Source organism: Pelodiscus sinensis, chromosome 4 (genome assembly GCF_049634645.1).
Source record: "Pelodiscus sinensis isolate JC-2024 chromosome 4, ASM4963464v1, whole genome shotgun sequence".
Classification (NCBI taxonomy): Eukaryota; Metazoa; Chordata; order Testudines; family Trionychidae; genus Pelodiscus; species Pelodiscus sinensis.
The window spans coordinates 51041902-51061697 of NC_134714.1; the positions used below are offsets into that span (position 1 = coordinate 51041902).

The 19796-nt window shown below is 40.7% G+C and overlaps 1 protein-coding gene across 7 annotated transcripts in view; it reads left to right on the forward strand.

The window, feature by feature from the left end:
• The window catches only part of HECTD1 (HECT domain E3 ubiquitin protein ligase 1), a 101841-nt gene that overhangs the window by 17493 nt on the left and 64552 nt on the right, over positions 1–19796 (forward strand). For 5 of the 7 annotated variants that reach the window (XM_075926972.1, XM_075926976.1, XM_075926970.1 and 2 more), the window contains exons 3-12: positions 6009–6243; positions 7394–7621; positions 9707–9988; positions 10199–10487; positions 11509–11585; positions 11689–11787; positions 12472–12586; positions 12924–13098; positions 18830–18968; positions 19516–19686. In XM_075926972.1, the coding sequence (XP_075783087.1) occupies positions 6009–6243; positions 7394–7621; positions 9707–9988; positions 10199–10487; positions 11509–11585; positions 11689–11787; positions 12472–12586; positions 12924–13098; positions 18830–18968; positions 19516–19686 (1810 nt within the window). The remainder of the gene's footprint in view (positions 1–6008; positions 6244–7393; positions 7622–9706; positions 9989–10198; positions 10488–11508; positions 11586–11688; positions 11788–12471; positions 12587–12923; positions 13099–18829; positions 18969–19515; positions 19687–19796) is intronic. The other 2 variants (XM_075926973.1, XM_075926975.1) reach the window with 1 other exon arrangement.

Below are 19796 nucleotides of genomic sequence, written 5' to 3' on the forward strand. Positions count from 1 at the left end.
GGGGGCTGCTTGAGTCACCACTTGAACTGTTTTCATGCTGTGCCTTTGCCTCTCCTGCCCCCACCCTCCACTGTGGAGACAGTGCTGGGGGGAACTGACTTGTAAGCCAGCTCGCACCATATCCTGCTCCCCGCCCCCTTACTGCCTCTGATAGAGCCCCTCCCCTCATGGACAGGGGCTGCTGTTAGAGCAGCCTCTGTCCGCAGCCAGCACAAGAACTGCTATGGACAGAGGCAGCTTTGCGGCAGTCCCTGTCTGCAGAGAGGGTCTATTAGAGGCATGAGTGTGTGGGAGGAGGACAGAGGAGGCTGCTGTGATGAGGCAGCAGATCCTGAGGCAGCAGTGCGGGGTGGTAACAGCCCCTGTTTGGGGGGGTAGGGGCGGGCGGGGTGAACTCCCCATGTACAGGAGCTGCTGCTGGAGCAGCCCCTGTTCACGATGAGCCTAGGCCTCTTCGGGGCAACCTCTCTCTTCCCTTCCCCCGCCCCAGTAGCCTATGTCCACAGGGAGCTGGGACCTCCAGCAGACAGGGACTGATGCCACCTCATGCTGCTGTTTTTGTATCAGAGGCAACAGCCCTGGATGACAGGCAGCTCGTTCGTGATGGGGGCTGTTTTTTAAACTGTATCAGAGGCAACAGTGTGGGATGACAGGGGATCCATGGAAGTGGAGATGAGTTGCACTGGCTGCTGGTCCTGCCCCAGGGGACTACAGAATAGTCGACTAACTGCTAAGAATTCATGCAGTTAATTAGATACTGGTTAACTGAATAGTCAGCATCCCTAATCTGAGGACATGAATGGTAGCTCACGGAAGCTAATATCCTAATACCTATACATTCGTTAGTCTACAAGAAGTCCAGTGGCACTTTAACTTTAAATAAAGTAGTTGAAGGGATGATTTGAAATCGCTCTCCTTACCTTCACTATGTTTAGCTCTCCCTTTACTCCACCTCTGTTTACATGAAGCCACTGCAGGGTGTGTTGTTTTCTCTATGGTCTCATTGGGCTGATAATTGGCCAGAGGGATGAGAACAGGTAGAGTTTGAGGCTTTTACTCAGTTTTGAATCCAGTTGGTTGCTATTGGGTGGGATCCTCCTAGCTGGTGTGAAGCAGGATTTGCGAGGGCAGGTTTAAAGTTTCTGCTCTATGACAATGCAGTGAATTTAAAGCCTTGAAATACAATAATCTGTTAGATTAATAATTTAATCTCAGAATTTGAAGATATTTATTGATAGTGACTTTTCAGTTTGTTCTTTGTCCAGAATATCTTACAAGATTGATTTATGTTGAGATACAAAGTGCTAATACCCAGTTAGCCTGATGCTGTTCCTTTTGTTGTTTTATTACATATTATAACTCCTGTTCCCTTCTTTGGACTTCGATGAATATTTTTTCATGGCAGTGATAAAAAAATAAATAACAACCCCTCTCCTCCTGCTGTCACATGCTGGAATGATAAAACATTTATGCTGAATATGTAGCAGCTCATTAAAAGGATGATATTATTTGGGATTCTGAACAATAAAGCTGTTTATCATTCCTAGTTAAAAATAGCGTTTTCTGGATTCATAGTCAGATGTCATCACAGATTTTGGGGAAATTAATTTAACTGTCCTTATGTCAAAGCTGCAGAGAACGCTCTCACAGAATGAGATTTTTTTGTTATACTCTTAAAGCAGCATTAGACCTCTACCTCCATCAAGAATAAAGTATCACCAGTATAAATGGTGTATTGAACAGTACACACTTACAATGTATAGAATCTCTGAATATTTTCTATCAGTCATAGTTTTATTACCTTAATGAATAGTATATGTTAAATGTAATTTTTCCCTCAGAATTTATATTTCAAACTCTTTAAAGATAACACGAGTGCATTTTCTTTCCTGGGGCCTTAGCTTCTCAGAGATCAGGATGACTCCCTTAGTTACAATATCTTCACAACAAACTGCAAAACCCACTTCTTTGACAATACCCTTTTGCACTTAGATCTAAAAGAAAAACTAAACAAATGGAGAGCTTGCTTTTGGTGAAGGGTGATAATATATAATGGATTTGCTTACCATAATTTTGAGACATGGTCAGTTATTACAGATATATGGAACATAAAAGCACCTACATAGATGAGTTCGTATTAAATATTAATACTCTAGGGGAACGGCCTTCATACAGTTTTGAACTATTTGAAATATTTAAATATTAAATATTTAAAATGTTTTGGTAGTCTTCAATGTGCTACTAGACTATTTGTTGTTTAAGTTTTTCCTGTTACAAACTAACTAGGCTACCCTTCTGAAGCTTTAAAAATATTATTCGTTTTCATTAGATATTTAATTGTTGAGTATTAAGTGATATGTAGTCTCTGAAATAGAATTAAATCTTACAATCTTGTGCAGTATGTTATGACAGTACAGTATATTCCAAATAGTGATGTATTCTGTACTCAATACTTATTTTCAGAATTTAATAACAATTTAAGAATTCAAAAAATCTCCACTACTGGAATCATTTTCATGGGGAGAAGGCAGTATAGAAAAGGCACAGACATTTTTCTCTCCATCTTGTGTTTCTGGATCCATGGAGAAGTTTGGGTTGGTGGTCTGCTATTTACGTTAGGAAGCATAGAAAACCTCAACAGAAAAAATACTGGACCAGTATTTAAGGATTATACAGACCAGAGATATAATCAGGAGTTTTTGGGGGTACAGTACGTTTGTAAGTGGACATGTATTATTTGTCAGGGAAAATGATCTTCTGAAACGTTTAGCAGTAGTCAGGTGATTTATGTCTTTGAAAAACAGTTTTCTAGTTTTGGGCTAGGTTATTTACTTTTAATATTGCGTTTATAAGTTACATTTAAGAACTATTGTTTGAATCAAATGCCCTCTCTATAAGGGCCTGTATTTACCAAATAATTTGTTCTGTAGTAAAATGGAAGCCTATTTAATTTTAAGAATTTTCTATTTTAATACACTTTGTAATAGTGTTTACTTTATTCATATAGTTATCTGGCTTCTATACTACTATAAATTGCTCTAGTTACTTGATTTGGATATAACAGATTCTGTGAGGGAGGAAAAAAAGGTAACTGCTTTTTGGTATTTCTGAAAGAGTATTGAGAATATTTTACTTTATTATGGTAAAGGAAATTGGCTAAAGAGCACATCTTAAATGTCAAAGTACTATCAAGTTCTAGCGGTTGACTGAAGTTTTATTGTTTGAGTCTAGGACACAGCAGAATTGATGCATCAGTGATCTGCACACACAGAAAAGAGCATTACAGTAGGCAAAGAGGCATCAAAGAACTGATGTGCTGGTGGCTGTTGTGGAAGAAAAAGTTGCACTTCCCTGTTTTACGGATTAGGGCTTAGTTTATTCCTTCTTCAACAACACAGGTTTAACTTCTAAAATGTATTAGACATACTGATTTTGTAACACTTTAAAAATGCATCTATAGGTGACTGTCCTATGGTGTGGGCACTTATCCCATAAATGAAAAATTATAACATGAATGTAGCCTAAGGATTGTTCCTCAGTATATCCACCTCAATTCTGAATCTTGACCAAGGCATGGCAGAATAATTTCTTTCTTCCATCACTAGTTTTGTTGTAGGTTAGTCCATTGGAGGCAGGCTATATTCCATTAGAGCCCATTCCTTGAAAGTGGTTTGGATTGAGTGGGAAATGAACTGTCGAGTCAGTGATAAGCCACAAGAATGTTGAGATTAAGGAATATACCTGACACGAAGCTATTTACAGAGTGCTAATGAATTAATTAAAATTAAACTAAAACATTGCATAAAAAGTGGAAATTATTCACCATTTAAAAAGGTGTCAACGATATCATTCAAGTTATATACGATCGTAAAAGGAGATGGGCTGGCCGTGTAGCAAGACTGGCCATGTAGCAAAACAGATGGACAGCACGTAAACTTCATTGGTATCTATGAGAAGTAAAAAGAACAAGAGGAAGGCTTCCAGCATGTTGGGTGGATTCTTTATGCATGATTTATGGAAGGACATGGACGAGACCTGCACAAAACAGGACGGCATAGAAAAGTTGCAATCTGCATCGGTGTCGAGACTATTCTCATTGATAAAATTACGTATCTTCCAAGTATTCAAAGTGTAGTACTTTGTACTTGTCTTTATTGAACTTAATTCAATAAAGTTGATTTCAGAGTCACACCCTTTCTCTAATTTGTCAAAATAATTTGGAAGACAGGATTAGAAATCAAGAGTACAACTCTTTTCCAGCTCGGTGTCATCCTCAGATTTTATAAGTAAACTTCCACTCCATTGTCCAGATCATCAATAGAAATATTGAGTAATACTGGACCCAGTACAGATCCCTGTGATAAAAACTAGTGTTAGCCTCTCTATTTGATCACAATTATTGATAATTACACTTTGAGTACAGTTATTCAGTTATTTGTGATCCCACCTTATAATTTTATTTGGACCACATTTCCCTGATTTGCTTATGAGAATGTCACGTGGTAATATGTCAAAAGCCTTACAAAAACCAAGATGGATCGTGCCTACAGCTTCCCCATCCATTAGGCCAGAAAAACTATAAACAAATTAGATTAACAACAAATTATGCCAAGTCAATTTCATGTTGCCTTTCTGCAGTGTTCTCAGACCTCACAAGGGCTCCAGGATTTGCCAAAGATAATTGTTAATGGTCCCAAGGTTACTTTAGCTCAGTGGTCACCAACCAGTAGATCTTGGAACCTTTGACAGGTGATCCTGAGGGATTTGGCTGGGACACTATCAAGTGCCAGCACTTGATCTGCTCCTTTCAGCACTTCTGTGCTGCTCCTGCCCTCTGCCTTGAAGCTCCCCACCACCTCTGGAACCCTCTTGCTAGCTGTTCAGGGCATGGGAAGAAGAGGAGGGGATGCTGATGTCAGGGTGCCCCTCCCTCCACCCTGTACCTCATCTTCACAGAGCGGGGGGGCAGGGATGGAGAGAGTTTGCTGGCTGCATTTGGCAGTGGTGCAGGGCCAGGGTAGGGGTGAGCCTGCCCTAGCCCCCTTCACCACCACCCAGAAGTCATCTGTGGTAAGTGGTGCCTAGCTGGAGCCCTCATTCCTAACCCTGGCCGCAGTACTGAACCCCTCCTGCACCCCAAGCCCCTGACCCCAGTCTGATAAAAGTGAGTGAGGATGGGGGAGGGAGGATGGAGTGAGCAGGGGTGGAGCCTTAGAGAAGGGGCAGAAGGGAGGCGAGGCAAGGGTATTTGGGTTTGAGGTAGATCCTGGATTGGATTTAAATTCAAAAAGTCATCTCATGATTAAAAAGGTTAGAGACCACTGCTTTAGCTAGTTTCCTTAAGTCCTGTAAGGTGAATTTTACCAGTCCTTGTTGACTTGACTAGATCTAATTACCTAAATAGTATATAAACTGTCCTTTCTTTGTTGTGGTGTGTATTCTTTCTCCTTTGTTGTTAGTATGAATTATGGTAAGTGTCTGGTGTCAGTTTATCATTTTAGTGAAAATAAAGCAAAATACGCTTTAAATATCTCCACTGCCTTGATGATGTTAGCTCTCCTTCCTCACTAAGTAGAGGAGTTAATTTTCTTTCACCTTTCTCTTGTATTGATCCTGATGTACTTATAGAACCTCATTTTATTGTCTTTTATGTATCTTGTTAGATATGTAACTCATTTTGTGCCTTAGTCTTTCTGATTTTATTTGAACATTCTTATGCTATACTTTTTTACTTGGCAATTTGTCCATGCTTCCAGAATTTGTAGAATTCCTTTTTGATTTTTAGGTAATTTAAAGAGCTCCTGACGGAGTCATGTACTGCATATATAGTAATAGCGGATGGCACTGCAGTAAGTGTAATTGGTCAAGAGAGTTAGTTCTGTTTTCAGACTTTTATATGGAACATGTACCTATGTGAAAATGTTAACCTGTTAACTTGAAACTGTATGAAATATTGTAACGTGGAGGAATTTGTACAGTAATTGATACGTAATTATCTCTTTATGCAGATGCCCTCCTCGTACTTTCTTACCTGCACTCTGCAAGATTTTCCTTGATGAAAGTGCCCCAGACAATGTGTTAGAGGTAACAGCTCGTGCCATAACTTATTACCTGGATGTATCAGCAGAATGCACCCGTAGGATTGTGGGAGTAGATGGAGCTATCAAAGCACTTTGTAATCGCCTGGTGGTTGTTGAACTTAACAACAGGACGAGCAGAGATTTGGCTGAGCAGTGTGTAAAGGTAAGTGTTCTTAGTAAATTTCTGCTTTCATAAAAAGTATGGTTATATAAATATTTTGAAAAAAAATGTGTTTATAATATGAATTTTAAAACAGGAATAATTTGTATACCATAGGATAAAATAGCTTGCATGTATACTTATTGTCTTTGCTGTTGATTTGTTATGCCAATTTCTGAAGTTAATCAGAAAAATCTCAAAGAATATAAAATGTGAAATCAGAAGACATTTGAAAAGTTCATCTGCATATTTTAAAATATAAATGGTTAATTTTTTATTTAATAGAACAGAGCATTTTCAGAACTCCAAAGAGGGGTGGAGGGCTGGATTAGGAGGAAGTTGCCTCAGATCAGGATAAGACAAGAAAATTAAACTTCCTTTTGAAACCTTTTGTTTTTGTATTTTGTACATAATTATTTGCAGACTTCTGCTGCTTGTCCAGTTAACACTGTGTGATATTAAAGTAGTTTTGCAAAATGGTCAAGAAATTTGACTAGCCCAAACAAATATATTAAATTACAAATACATGGAACTGCTGCCTACATAGATTTCCTGTGCACCCCACCTGTATACGTCTTTTCCTTTGGCTTGCAAATGCATATGTGCGCTCAGTGCCCTACTCTTACCCCACAGAGTCCTGACCTGAAAAGGAGTTCAGTATAGTTCAAAAGCTAGTCTTTTTTTCACCAACAGAAGTTGGTCTAGTAAAAGAGATTACCTCATCTAGCTTGATCATTCTGTTCTTAAACCACTTTATTCATCTTCCCATCTGCTAATTCACTGTTCAGCCTCTAACATCTTTTCTCTTAACATTAGATCTAACAACTGTCAGTAGTTTCTCCTCAACACTTGTGTGTCAGTTGGGTCTCCTTAGGGCTGCAGCTAGAGTTAGTCTAGTTAGCCTAGTTGGTCTAGCGTCTTTTCATGATGTGAGGTAACTATTCTGGCTAGTCCACATGAAATGCCTCACTATGTTCTACTGTACCTATTTCCTTGCTTAGAAAGGGAGCACTGGAAATACTGGAAAGTTTGGTTACTGTTGATGGAGGAATTAAATCACTTTTGGTTTGCACATTCAGCCACATGAGATGAGGGAACAGTTGGTTAACCAATGATGTGTACTTCATTACAATTCAGTGTCATTGTATTACAGGTGTTAGAACTGATATGTACCCGTGAATCAGGCGCTGTATTTGAGGCCGGTGGGTTGAACTGTGTGCTGACATTTATTCGTGACAGTGGGCATCTGGTTCATAAAGATACTTTACATTCTGCTATGGCTGTAGTATCCAGACTTTGTGGCAAAATGGAACCTCAAGATTCTTCATTAGAAATCTGTGTGGAATCCCTGTCTAGTTTATTAAAACATGAAGACCATCAGGTAAATCACTTAAATATGGTTACGTCATATTTTGAGAATTAGAGCATATTTATAGTTTGCTGTTAATGTAATGTGCTCAGTAAAGTACAGATTAGATGTTAATTATATTTTGTAGTAGCCTACTTCAGCTGATAAATTAGTGAATGGATGCCATTTTTGTTGGTAGATTAAAAGTATTATAAATCAACAATTTAATTATACTTAACAACTTTGCACCATTTCGGTGTTTCAAAGCAGCGCTGCATGGAGCTGACCCCAGGCTCCATGCGGTGGTGCTCCTTTGAAACTCAGTGGCTGCATTTCAAAGGGGCAGCACCACACAGCTGATCTGGGACACGCTGCATGGAGCCCGGGGGTCAGCTCCTTTGAAACACTGCCACGGGTATGTGAAGAACTGCTGCTTTGAAGTACTCCCTTGCGCATGCGTGCACGCTCTCTCTCTTCTCCTACCCCTCTTCCCCCCCCCCCCCCCCTTTGCTGCCTCTATCTGATAGAGGCAGCAAGGGGGGCGGGGAATCGACTACTCGCCTAACTATCAGATAAGCACTTATCGGATAGTTGACTAGTCCTTAACATCCTTACTTTGTAAGCTAATCCTAGGAGATAGGAGCCTATCATCTTTTAATAACAGATGGAATGACCCCTTGCTTTATATCAAATTAGGTATTAGAGGGGTCGCTTAGTGAATACTTAAGCATTTAAAGCACACAAGATTTGAACCCCCTTTGTCCAAGCCTCCATCATCAATTAACTGTTGAGAGTTTCGAATACATCAAGACTGTGAAGCTGTAAACTACATGGACCTGTGGACTAAATTTTATGGCTCATTTTTTTTATTCCTTTTGTCAGAACTATCTGGCAGAAGCATCTCATGCCCTTATGGCATACAGAATAGTTTTAATTTACAGCTATGGGTTCATAATTAAATATCTTTGAGAATTACCTACACTGTTTGAGAGAGACCTGAGGGGTCATAACAAATATGTGCATGTCATAAATTTCTCCAGCAAAGGGATGGGGTGTGCGTGCGCGCGTGTGCGTGTGTGTGTGTGTGTGTGTGTGTAAAAATAAATATTATATAGGACTTTGGTGGAGAAATGTATATCTTTATCGTTGTTGATACTCTTGTGGTTCAGGTTATTCAAAGCTGGGAACAGTTGATCTGCCACACATGTCAAGGGAGGAATAAAGACCAGATTAATTTGGCCTTGGAGACAGTACATTCTTGATGCGTTCTCCTATATCACCGTTTTTGTGCTGCTGCTGAGGTTAGATGATCTGTGTTTGAAGTTACAGACAGGGAGCATAAACTACCATACTCTTATGTGGTTTCAGCAGTGACTCAGATCATGTGCTACAATCCCACTTGAGCCCCAAAACATGTTCTCTTCTCAGTGATTCACATAGTACATGGGCAGTCTGGATAACTCTAAAAAGGCTAGAGGAATGAGTGACTAGTCTAGGGAGAGAGGATTCCAGAAAATATTCAGATCAGCAACACGTGCCCATAGCCTCAACCTAGTATGTGAAGTAGTCTATGTCAGATGTCCACAATGTAGAATGAATATGTACGATAAGGGCAGTCACTGTCAACAGAGTGATCTGCTATGGATAGCCATGGTCCCTCAGAAGGAGCAAACTGCATTTCAGTATTCAAATGTGTAAAGGTTAGAAAACTATCAGCATTGAAGATAAAATTTAAGGAGAATCTTTTAGTTTTTTTTAGAAAAACTAATATTTTTAGCAGTGCTGTATTCTTACACCTATTACATTTTCCCCCCTCTTTTTCATATATGTAAATGATGATCTGCGTTTTTCAACACATTGTCAAACTGCATTTTCTACTATGAGATGTAAGAAAAATCATAGCTTTCATTGTTTCAGCATTTCCAGTTGTGGAGATGTTAAAACAATTATCAGTACTTTAAAAATTCTCAAATTTATTTTTGTAGTCTAGGATAGCTTAAGTATTGTACTTACACACTATTTTTTCCCCTTTAAATCACTGTTGCCTTGTGTTTATATGCTGAGCCTCTATTTTCCTTAAGTGACATATCTTGAGAGTCGTATGTATGTTTTCCACAGGTTTCAGATGGAGCTCTCAGATGTTTTGCTTCATTGGCTGACCGATTTACACGTCGTGGAGTTGATCCAGCCCCATTAGCCAAACATGGACTAACTGAGGAGTTGTTATCTCGCATGGCAGCAGCTGGTGGTACAGTATCAGGACCGTCTTCTGCTTGCAAACCATCTCGAAGCAGCACTGGAGCACCATCTACAGCTGCAGACTCTAAATTGAGTAATCAGGTGTCAACTATTGTGAGTCTGTTGTCAACCCTCTGTAGAGGCTCTCCAGTAGTAACACACGTAAGAATCATTTAAGTGCTTCAGTTCTCCATTTTTTCAATATTTTTTAAAAATTTAAAATATTTCTTGATGTACTTTAAAAGCTTTTATTAGTGATAAAAATCTTTTGTGTTTTTTGTATGTAAAGGAAAAAAGATAACATTTCATATGGAAATAAAACCAGGTTCTTATAGTATTTTCTAAAGTCCTATATATTTTTTTATTGTTCAGACTTTTAATTATTTCCAGGATCTTCTAAGATCTGAACTTCCAGATTCTATAGAAAGTGCATTACAGGGTGATGAAAGATGTGTACTGGATACCATGCGTTTAGTAGATCTTCTCTTGGTGCTACTGTTTGAAGGGAGAAAGGCCTTGCCAAAGTCTAATGCTGGATCTACAGGCAGAATCCCAGGATTGCGTAGACTGGATAGTTCTGGGGAACGTTCTCATCGTCAGCTGATAGACTGCATCCGCAGTAAAGATACTGATGCACTAATAGATGCTATTGACACAGGAGGTAGGCAAAATTATTCTGAAGATTGAAAAAGAAAATGACATGAATGAAATATTCAAAGTCTAATGTTTAGAATTAATTAATTAATGCCAGAATAAATAATTCGTATCTTAATACTCTTATCAACAATGGGAGTTGAGTTAGATTGCTCAGTATAGACTGGTTCTTGCTGTTTACAATCCTTACTTGAGGCTAGTTACACAAAAGGACTTGGGTGCCTAACTGCTACCTTGGGTGCTTAAATCTCAGAATCACACCCCACTGGATTCACAAAGTCCTCCATATCTGTCTCTAGGTGGCCACAGGATTCAAAATTGCTCAGTATTTGCAGTAGAAGTTCTTTAAGCCCTTATGATACTACCTCTGAGCATGCACACAGGAGCCCAATGCCATGAGTGTATATGCCAAAGACAGAGTAATTCATAAGCTAGTGAAGATAGGTGTTCTTGTACCTATCTCTGTAGAAGGGCCTGATCCAAAAAGCATAATAAGAATCACTTACCGAATTAAGCTCCATGAGATGAGCTTACACAAAATGGGGACACAGAGGACCATCTTCTTGCAAAAATAGTTTAGGCTCCTAGTACCAACATTGGGTTTGTTAATGAGAATTCCAAGAAAGGGAAGCACCTCCCTGGAGCCCAGAGTTTGATGCCTGTTTCTGAGGCAGTGGAGCATAGCATGTACTCTGAGGCTTGGCACCTTCCACTGGCTAGCTGAGGTGAGAAGCTACATAGTGTTTTGGCTTTTGTGAATCCCTTTCTAACATGCCTGTTTATCCTCACTGAATGTATAGGGGGACTAGGCGTAGAACTCAGACTTTGCAAATCTTAGTAATTTTCTATGCTCCTAAAAAAGGTGGTGACGCTGAGAGTCTAGCCACTTGCTCTTTAGCCTTGGTTTACAACTAAGACTTTGAGAATATTGTCAGAAAACAGAGAATTATTAAAGTTTAGAATTAGATGGTGTTGAATGTATTGCACTTTGCCTTTAATTAGTTCTTTCTTGTACCTAACACTTTCAGCTTTTGAAGTAAATTTTATGGATGATGTAGGACAAACTCTTTTAAACTGGGCATCAGCTTTTGGAACTCAGGAAATGGTAAGTTAAATGTATTAACTGAATTTAGTACATGTTATTTTATTCTTTATGTGAAGAGATGTACAAATCAGGAAACTAGCTTCCTTTTCTTTATAATTTACAGGTGGAATTTCTCTGTGAAAGGGGTGCTGATGTTAACAGAGGTCAGAGGTCATCATCATTACATTATGCAGCCTGTTTTGGAAGGCCTCAAGTGGCAAAGGTGTGAATTGAAACTTCTGTACTATTTAAGGCAGAAGACATCAGTTATACATGTACTTTTAAAATTTCCTGCAAAATAGAAGTCCTATTCATCATGTTGCGTGTCTGCTGTTAAATTTCCTACAACATAGAAGTTAAATTCATTGTGTTGCACTTCTGCTGTTTGTACAGTATAATTTCAGAGTTTTCAAGCACTAGAGTTGCAAATAAGCAGTTAACCACACACCTCATTTGGAACCAGACACACATAGGTAGCAGCATAGACGTAAAAAAGAAAATACAGTACAGTATTGGGTTGAATGTCGTCTACTTAAAAATAGGAAAGATGCATTTTTCTTTTGCTTGGTCAAGTTTCAAAACTATTCAGTCTATGTTCAGTTATACATTTTTGAATCAACAACTATAACATTTTGTTCAGCGTTATGAACATTTCAGAGTTACGAACAGCCTCTATTTCTAAAGCGTTCTTAACTCTGAGGTTCTGCTATATTGGAAAAAACTAGCTTCTGGTGATGTGAGGTCAGCAAAAGAAGTGCAAGTCCAGTTGCACTTGTTTTTACAGACAGCAGTGGTTATCCCATACACTCAGTGTTCTGTTAATCATAAGAAGCCCGGAAATGAGCAGACTGACCGTAGTTACCTGGAAAATGAATTTTATTAGTTTTCTATCTGTACATTTGTGTAGACTCTTCTGCGACATGGTGCGAATCCTGATTTGAGAGATGAAGATGGCAAAACTCCCTTGGACAAAGCTCGTGAAAGAGGGCACAGTGAAGTGGTGTCTATTCTTCAGTCTCCGGGTTAGTGTGAATTATTTCCTGACTCTTCTCTTTTAGTGTTATTGCTTTCGTTTTCCTTCCATTTTCTCCTGTTTAGGCATAGTGTAGTAAAATAGTAACAGTTTGGGTATGAGCATGCAATATATAACTATGTAAGTTGTTCCTCTGAAGCTTAGTTGTACTTCTGGTATGGGACCCTTAATTTGCCTCATACCATGTTGCACAAAATAATTTGTTTTCTAGATGACGTACGTGTATGTGTGCTCAGGTCCCCAACCATGGTTGGAGATGTTTTTGTATTTGTTGGGAAAAGATTGGGTCAGTAAATGTCTATTCCTCAAATAATTACCTTTTGCAGGGGATTGGATGTGTCCAGTTAACAAAGGAGATGAAAAGAAAAAGAAGGATGCAAACAAAGATGAAGAAGAATGCAATGAGCCCAAAGGAGATCCAGAAATGGCACCAATATACTTGAAAAGACTTCTGCCTGTGTTTGCACAAACATTTCAACAAACTATGCTACCTTCCATAAGGTAACAATTATTCATACCAGTTGATATCTATGCATATGTAGTGTCTCTCTTAATTATGCAGACATTTGTAATGTAACTCAACAGAAAACATCAGTAGAGTACTATTTCTTTAAAGCACATAATCTGAATAGTTTGACGTGAAATGTAATGAAAAGCAAAGCGATTGAACAGAATTTTAGCATAGAAGTTCCATGATTTTTTGCTTTGGCCTTTTAAATATTTTCTCCTTTGTAAGGCAAGGTAAGATTTACAGATATTTAAAAAAGTGTATTTTAGCAAGGGACTTAGAGGAGAAGGAAGGGTGAAATATGACAGGCTAAGGGAGAGTGCTCTGACTTTGGGATGCTGTTTGGGAAGAAGTCAAAGAATATTAAGTTTGTGCAATGCGTAGCACAGTAGTTGCCTGATTGTGTCCCTTCTGGGAGAAGGACCAGAAATGATGTCTAGCAAAAGACTAGAAAAGAGCTAGTTCAGAGACTTAGTTTAGAGATCATAGAATGATAAAATCATAGAGCTGGAAGAGACCTCAGGAGTCATCAAGTCCAGCCCCCTACCCAGGGCAGGAACAATTCCAACTAAATCAATCCAGCCAGGGCATTGTCAAGACGAGACATAAAAACCTCTAGGGATGGAGATTCCAACACCTCCTAGGTAACCCATTCCAGTGCTTCACCATCCTCCTAGTGAAACAGTTTTTCCTAATATCCAACCTAGATCTCTCCCACTGGAACTTGAGACCATTGCTGCTTCTTTGCAATCTGTCACTACTGTGAACAGCCTTTCTCTGTCCTCTTTGGAACCTCCTTCAGGAAGTTTAAGGCTGCTAACAAATCCCCCCTCACTCTTCTCTTCTGCAGACTAAAACCCAAATCCCTCTATCTCTCCTCATAGGTCATGTGCTCCAGCCCCCTAGTCATTTTGGTCACCCTCTGCAGGACCCTCTCAATGCGTCCACATCCTTTCTACAGTGGGGGACCCAGAACTGGACACAATATTCCAGATGTGGCCTCACCAAAGCCGAATAAAGAGGAATAATCAGTTCTCTAGATCTGCTGGCAGTGCTCCTTCTAATGCACCCTAATATGCCATTAGCCCTCTTGGCTACAAGGGCACACAGTTGACTCATATCCAGCTTCTCATCCACTGTAATACCCAGGTCCTTTTCTGCAGAACTACTAGTGCAGAACTACTACTTAGTCAGTCGGTCCCCTGCCTGTAACAATGCAGGACCAAGTGCAGGACTTTACACTTGCCTTGCTGAACCTTGTTTTCTTTTGGCCCAATCCTCTAATCTGTCCAGATCACTCTGGACCCTATCCCTGCCCTCCAGCGTATCTACCTCTCCCCCTAGCTTCGTGTCATCTGCAAACTTGGTGAGGGTGCAATCCATTCCCTCATCCAGTTAATTAATAAAGATGTTGAACAAAACCAGTCCTAGAACAGATCCCTGGGGCACTCTGCTAGAAACCGACCGCCAACCTGACATTGAGCTGTTAATCACTACTTCTTGGGTCCAACAGTCTAGACAGCTTTCTATCCATCTTACTGTCTATGTATCCAATCCATATTCCCTTAACTTGCTGCCAAGAATATTGTGGGAGACCATATCAAAAGCTTTGCTAAAGTCAAGGTAGATCACATCCACCGACTTTTCCATATCCACAGGGCCAGTAACCTCATCATAGAAGCTAATCAGATTGGTCAGGCACGACTTGCCCTTTGTGAATCCATATAGACTATTCCTGATAACTTCCCCTCTTCCAAGTGCTTCATAATGGATTCCTTGAGGATCCCCTCCATGATTTTTCCAGGGACTGAGGTGAGGATGACTGGTCTGTAGTTCCCTGGATTGTCTTTTTTTCATTTTTTAAAGATGGGCACTACATTTGCTTTATTCCAAACATCTGTGACCTTCCAATCTCCAGGAGTTTTCAAAGATAATGGCCAAAGGCTCCACAATAACATTTGCCAACTCCCTCAGTACCCTCGGATGCATAAAATCCGGATCCATGGATTTGTGTATGTTTAGCTTTTCTAAATAGTTCCTGACTTGTTCTTTCCGCACCAAGTGCTGACCACCTCCTTCCCATACTGCGTTGCCTAGTGCATTTGTCTGGGAGCTGACCTTGTTTGTGAAGGCAGAGGCAAAGAAAGCATTGAGTACTTCAGCTTTTACCACATCATCTGAGGTTATGTCCCTTATCCAATAAGGGCCCCACACCCTCTCTGATCACCCTTTTATTGCTAACATGCCTGTAGAAACCTTTCTTGTTACCCTTCAGGTGCCTTGCTGGCTGCAATTCCAATTGCACTTTCGCCTTCCTGATAAGTCCCCTGCATTCTTGAGCAATATATTTATACTCCTCCCTAGTCATCCTTCTTCCACTTCTTGTAAGCTTCCTTTTTGTGTTTAAGCTCACCAAGGATGTCCCTGGTAAGCCAATCTGGTCCCCTACCATATTTGTTTTTCTTGCAGCACATCGGGATGGTTTCTTCCTGTGTCTTTAATAAGTCTTCTTTAAAATATTGCCAGCTCACCTGGACTCCTTTCCCCTTTATGGAAGCATCCCTGGGAATCCTGCCCATAAGTTCTCTGAGAGTCAGTCTGCTTTTCTGAAGTCCAGGGTGTGTATTTTGCTACTCTCCTTTCTTCCTTTGGTCAGGATCCTGAAATCTACCATCTCATGATCACTGCTTCCCAGGTTGTCACCCACCTCTACTTCCCCTACTAGTTCCTCCCTGTTTGTGAGCAGCAGGTCAAGCTGTGCATGGCCCCTGGTTGGTTCCTTCAGTACTTGTACCAAGAAGTTATCCCCAACATTCTCCAAAAACTTCCTGGATGGTCTGTGTACAGCTGTATTGGTCTCCCAGCAGATGTGGGGGTGACTAAAGTCCCCCATGAGAACCAGGGCTAGTGATCTGAAAGCTTCTCTCAGTTGTCAAAAGAAAGCCTTATCTACCTCATCCACCTGATCTGGTGATCTATAGCAAACACCAACCACAACATCACCTCTCTTGCTTCCACCTCTAAACTTAACTCATAGACTCTCAACAGTCTTTTCTCCCTCTGAATACTGGAGCTTCAAGCAGTCATACTGCTTTCTTACATACAGTGCAACTCCTCCTCCTTTTCTTCTCCACTGGTTCTTCCTGAACAGCTTATACCGTTTCATGACAGTGCTCCAGACATGCGAGTCATCCCACCAAGTCTCTGTTATTCCTATCATATCATAGTTCTTTGACTGGACCAGGACTTGTAATTCTTCCTGTTTGTTTCCCAGGTTTCTTGCGTTTGTATACAAACACCTTAGATAGCCAGTTGATCGCCCTACCTTCTCCGTTAGTCAGGGGTACTCCTTTGTTTTTCATTCCTCCTTGTGTTTCTTCCTCACTTACCTCAGGGCTTTGGTCACCATCCCCCAACGAACCTAGTTTAAAGTTCTCCTTGCTAGGTTTGGAAGCCTGCCCGCAAAGATGCTCTTTGCTCTCTTGGTTAGGTGGATCCCATCTCTTCCTAGCAATCCTTGTGCCCGGAACAGAGTCCCATGGTCGAAGAAACCAAATCCCTCTCTCCGACACCACCATTGCAACCACGTATTTACTTCCTCAATTTGACGATCCCTACATGGACCTTTTCCTTCAACCAGAAGGATGGACGAGAACAGCACTTGTGCTTCAAATTCCTTGATCCTTCTTCCCAGCATAATCTGCTGTGACGTGCTCAAGGTCATTCCTGGCCGTATCGTTAGTTCTTACATGGTGAAGCAGGAAGGGGTAGCGATCTGAAGATTTAATCGCTTTTGGAAGACTCTGTCACATCCTGAATGCGAGCTCCCGGTAAGCAGCACACTTCTCGAGATTGCAGGTCGGAACAGCAGATGGGTGACTTAGTCCCTCTTAGGAGGGAGTCCCCGACCACCACCACCCATCTTCTTTTGGAGGTGGTGGTCGCGGAACCCCCATCCCTAGGACTATGCATCCAGTGCCTTCCAGTAGACGGTGTTCCCTTCTGATTTCTTCCCAGAGTGGTCCCTGCCAAAGCATTCTCCACCGCAGTGCCTGTGGAGAGAGCCGAAAGCGGTTACTTACCTCTACGTGAATGGGGGATACCTGAGTTGGCCACCTTCTTCTAGAGGTTACATGCTGCCAGTTCTCTTCCTTGTCCTGTACTGCCCCGACTGTTTGTTCAGCCTGCTGTGCCTGCAGGATTAAACTCTGCCTTCTATCAAGGAAGTCTTCATCTTCTCTGATGGAACGTAGGGTTGATATTTGGGCCTTAAGTCCTCTAATTTTTTCTTCCAAAATGGCGACCAGCTTGCTCTTAGTGCAGATGAAATCCCTTCTTTCTTCTGGGAGGAAGACAAACATGGCATGTACACAACAGCAGACCGATTGCTATCCATACCTGCGTTACTTCTGAGAGATTCCTCAGTTGTTGTTAAATGCCTCCTTGAGGGGCAGGAGTGTAGTGAAAGATTTTAAAGAATGGTGAGTGTATCTCGCCCCTTCCCACTCCCCTTCTGAACTCTCTCTCCAAACTCCCTGTTAGCAGTTTCTGGTCGCTGACTCACTCCTTTATAAAGCCCTGGACTGCCTGATAGCCCCTCCCCTTGATTAAGGCTCAACCAATGAGCAGAGGCTTCTAGATTTCAAACCCTGATTAGAAGCTTACAGCTTCCACATGTCAGCCACAGCATACACTCTGCGGACAGGTGGTGGGAACACACACCCACCCACCTGCTAAACACAAGCTCAGCAAACAGCAAGAAACCCTCAAACACACACTACAGACAGCCACTTCACTTGAGTCCTGTATTAGCGTCCTCCTTCACCAGGAGAACTCCCTCTCCAAACTCCCTGTTAGCAGTCCCTGTTCGCTAGGACTTGTCTTTGAAGGACAAAAGAAACAGTTTTATTTGAAGCAGAAAGTAACTGGTAACAAGCGAAGGTTACTGAAGAAGAGGCTGGATCACAGTTGGAATGGCAAATAAAATTTCAGCCGTAGTATTTAGGACAGATTGAAAAGGATACAGTAAGAGACTGAAAAGCCTGAGAAGAGGTTGTCATAGCCAAGGTAGGACAAATTTATGTATTGGGAATGGAGAGAAGGAAGACTTGTCATACTCTGGAAGAATTGTCAGGATTTATGTTGTTGGTAGACTTAAGGGAAGAGAGCAGTTGAAAGAGATGGTAAGCTTGCAGTTCTTTGCAATGGGGAGAATTGTTGCATTAAGGATGAAGCATTTATGGTAGGCAGGTGTCACTATCTGAACTTCAAATGTAATTCCATGGCAAAAGGGACTAATATAGTCTTTGGTTGTATAAACTAGAAGACTGCGTGCAGTTTTTAAAAGGGATGTTGGAAAAACTAGAAAGGATGAAGACGAGCTAACAAATTATCACAGGGCTGGAGAAAAGGCTATGCAATTAAAGACTTGGACTTGCAATGTCTACAGTGAAATAAGAGTCAGCTGACTTGTGCCCTCAGGCTGCAGGCTCATAAAATTGCAGTGTAGACATTCAGGATCAGGCTGGACCCTGGGCTCTGTGGTAAACAGGAAGAAAATAAGGTTATTAAGAGCTCTTTAATCTAGTGGAAAAAGGCATGACAAATGTGAGTGGGAGCTGAAGCCAGAAACATTTGTAGCTCTCTTTTCTTAAATACTTTTATCACTTGTTAAGATTGTTTGGCTTTGCAAGGAATAATTTGTAATTTTAATTAATTTTAAAGGAAAGCAAGTCTTGCCCTCGTTAGAAAAATGATTCATTTTTGTTCTGAAGCACTGTTAAAAGAGGTTTGTGATTCTGATGCTGGTCACAACCTGCCTACAGTATTGGTTGAGATCACTGCTACTGTTCTGGATCAAGAGGTAAGCTTATCCTTTTTATTATTTATTAGGGATACCTAGTAAGGGTACTGGAAACGGGTACCTGAGAGCAGCCCCCTGCCATGTGCTGTCCATGTGCTGGGGAGCCAGGAGGAGAAGCTGGCCATTGTGCATGGGATGAGACCAGGAGCCGCAGCCTCAAGTGTGGAAGCAGGATTTTGCTTATTGGTTAACTGGTTAAGTTGAAGATTTAACCAGTTAACTGATCAACTGGGATTTTATATTCCTATTATTTATGATAGAACACTGTATTGGCGAAACACAAAATTGCCCCCTTTTAACTTCTTTGTACTGCTTTTATAATGTATTTAATCTCTCTGGGAAATAAATACCAATATTTTGTGATTACTTCATATTAGAACATAGCTAATAGTTTGATGTTTCATCGGATGTGTTTTAATTTTGATAAATCAACAGGCCGTTATGTGAACTGTTTAAGTGGTGGAGCAACAGTGCTTAAAATTTGAAATGGCTTGTCATAAACCCCCTCTCTCCTTTGTTCTTTCCTTTCCACACCAATTTCTTGCAGGATGATGATGATGGCCACTTGCTTGCCTTGCAAATTATAAGGGATTTGGTAGACAAAGGTGGTGACATTTTTCTAGACCAGCTTGCTAGGCTTGGTGTAATTAGTAAAGTGTCAACTTTGGCGGGGCCATCTTCAGATGATGAGAATGAAGAGGAGTCTAAACCAGAGAAAGTAAGTATACAGCAATATCTAGCTATGTCTGTTCTTCAAAGCTATCTTCTGTCTGATCTTTGCAACTTAATGAAAATGTGAAAAAATATATAATTCCAGTAATTGGTGAG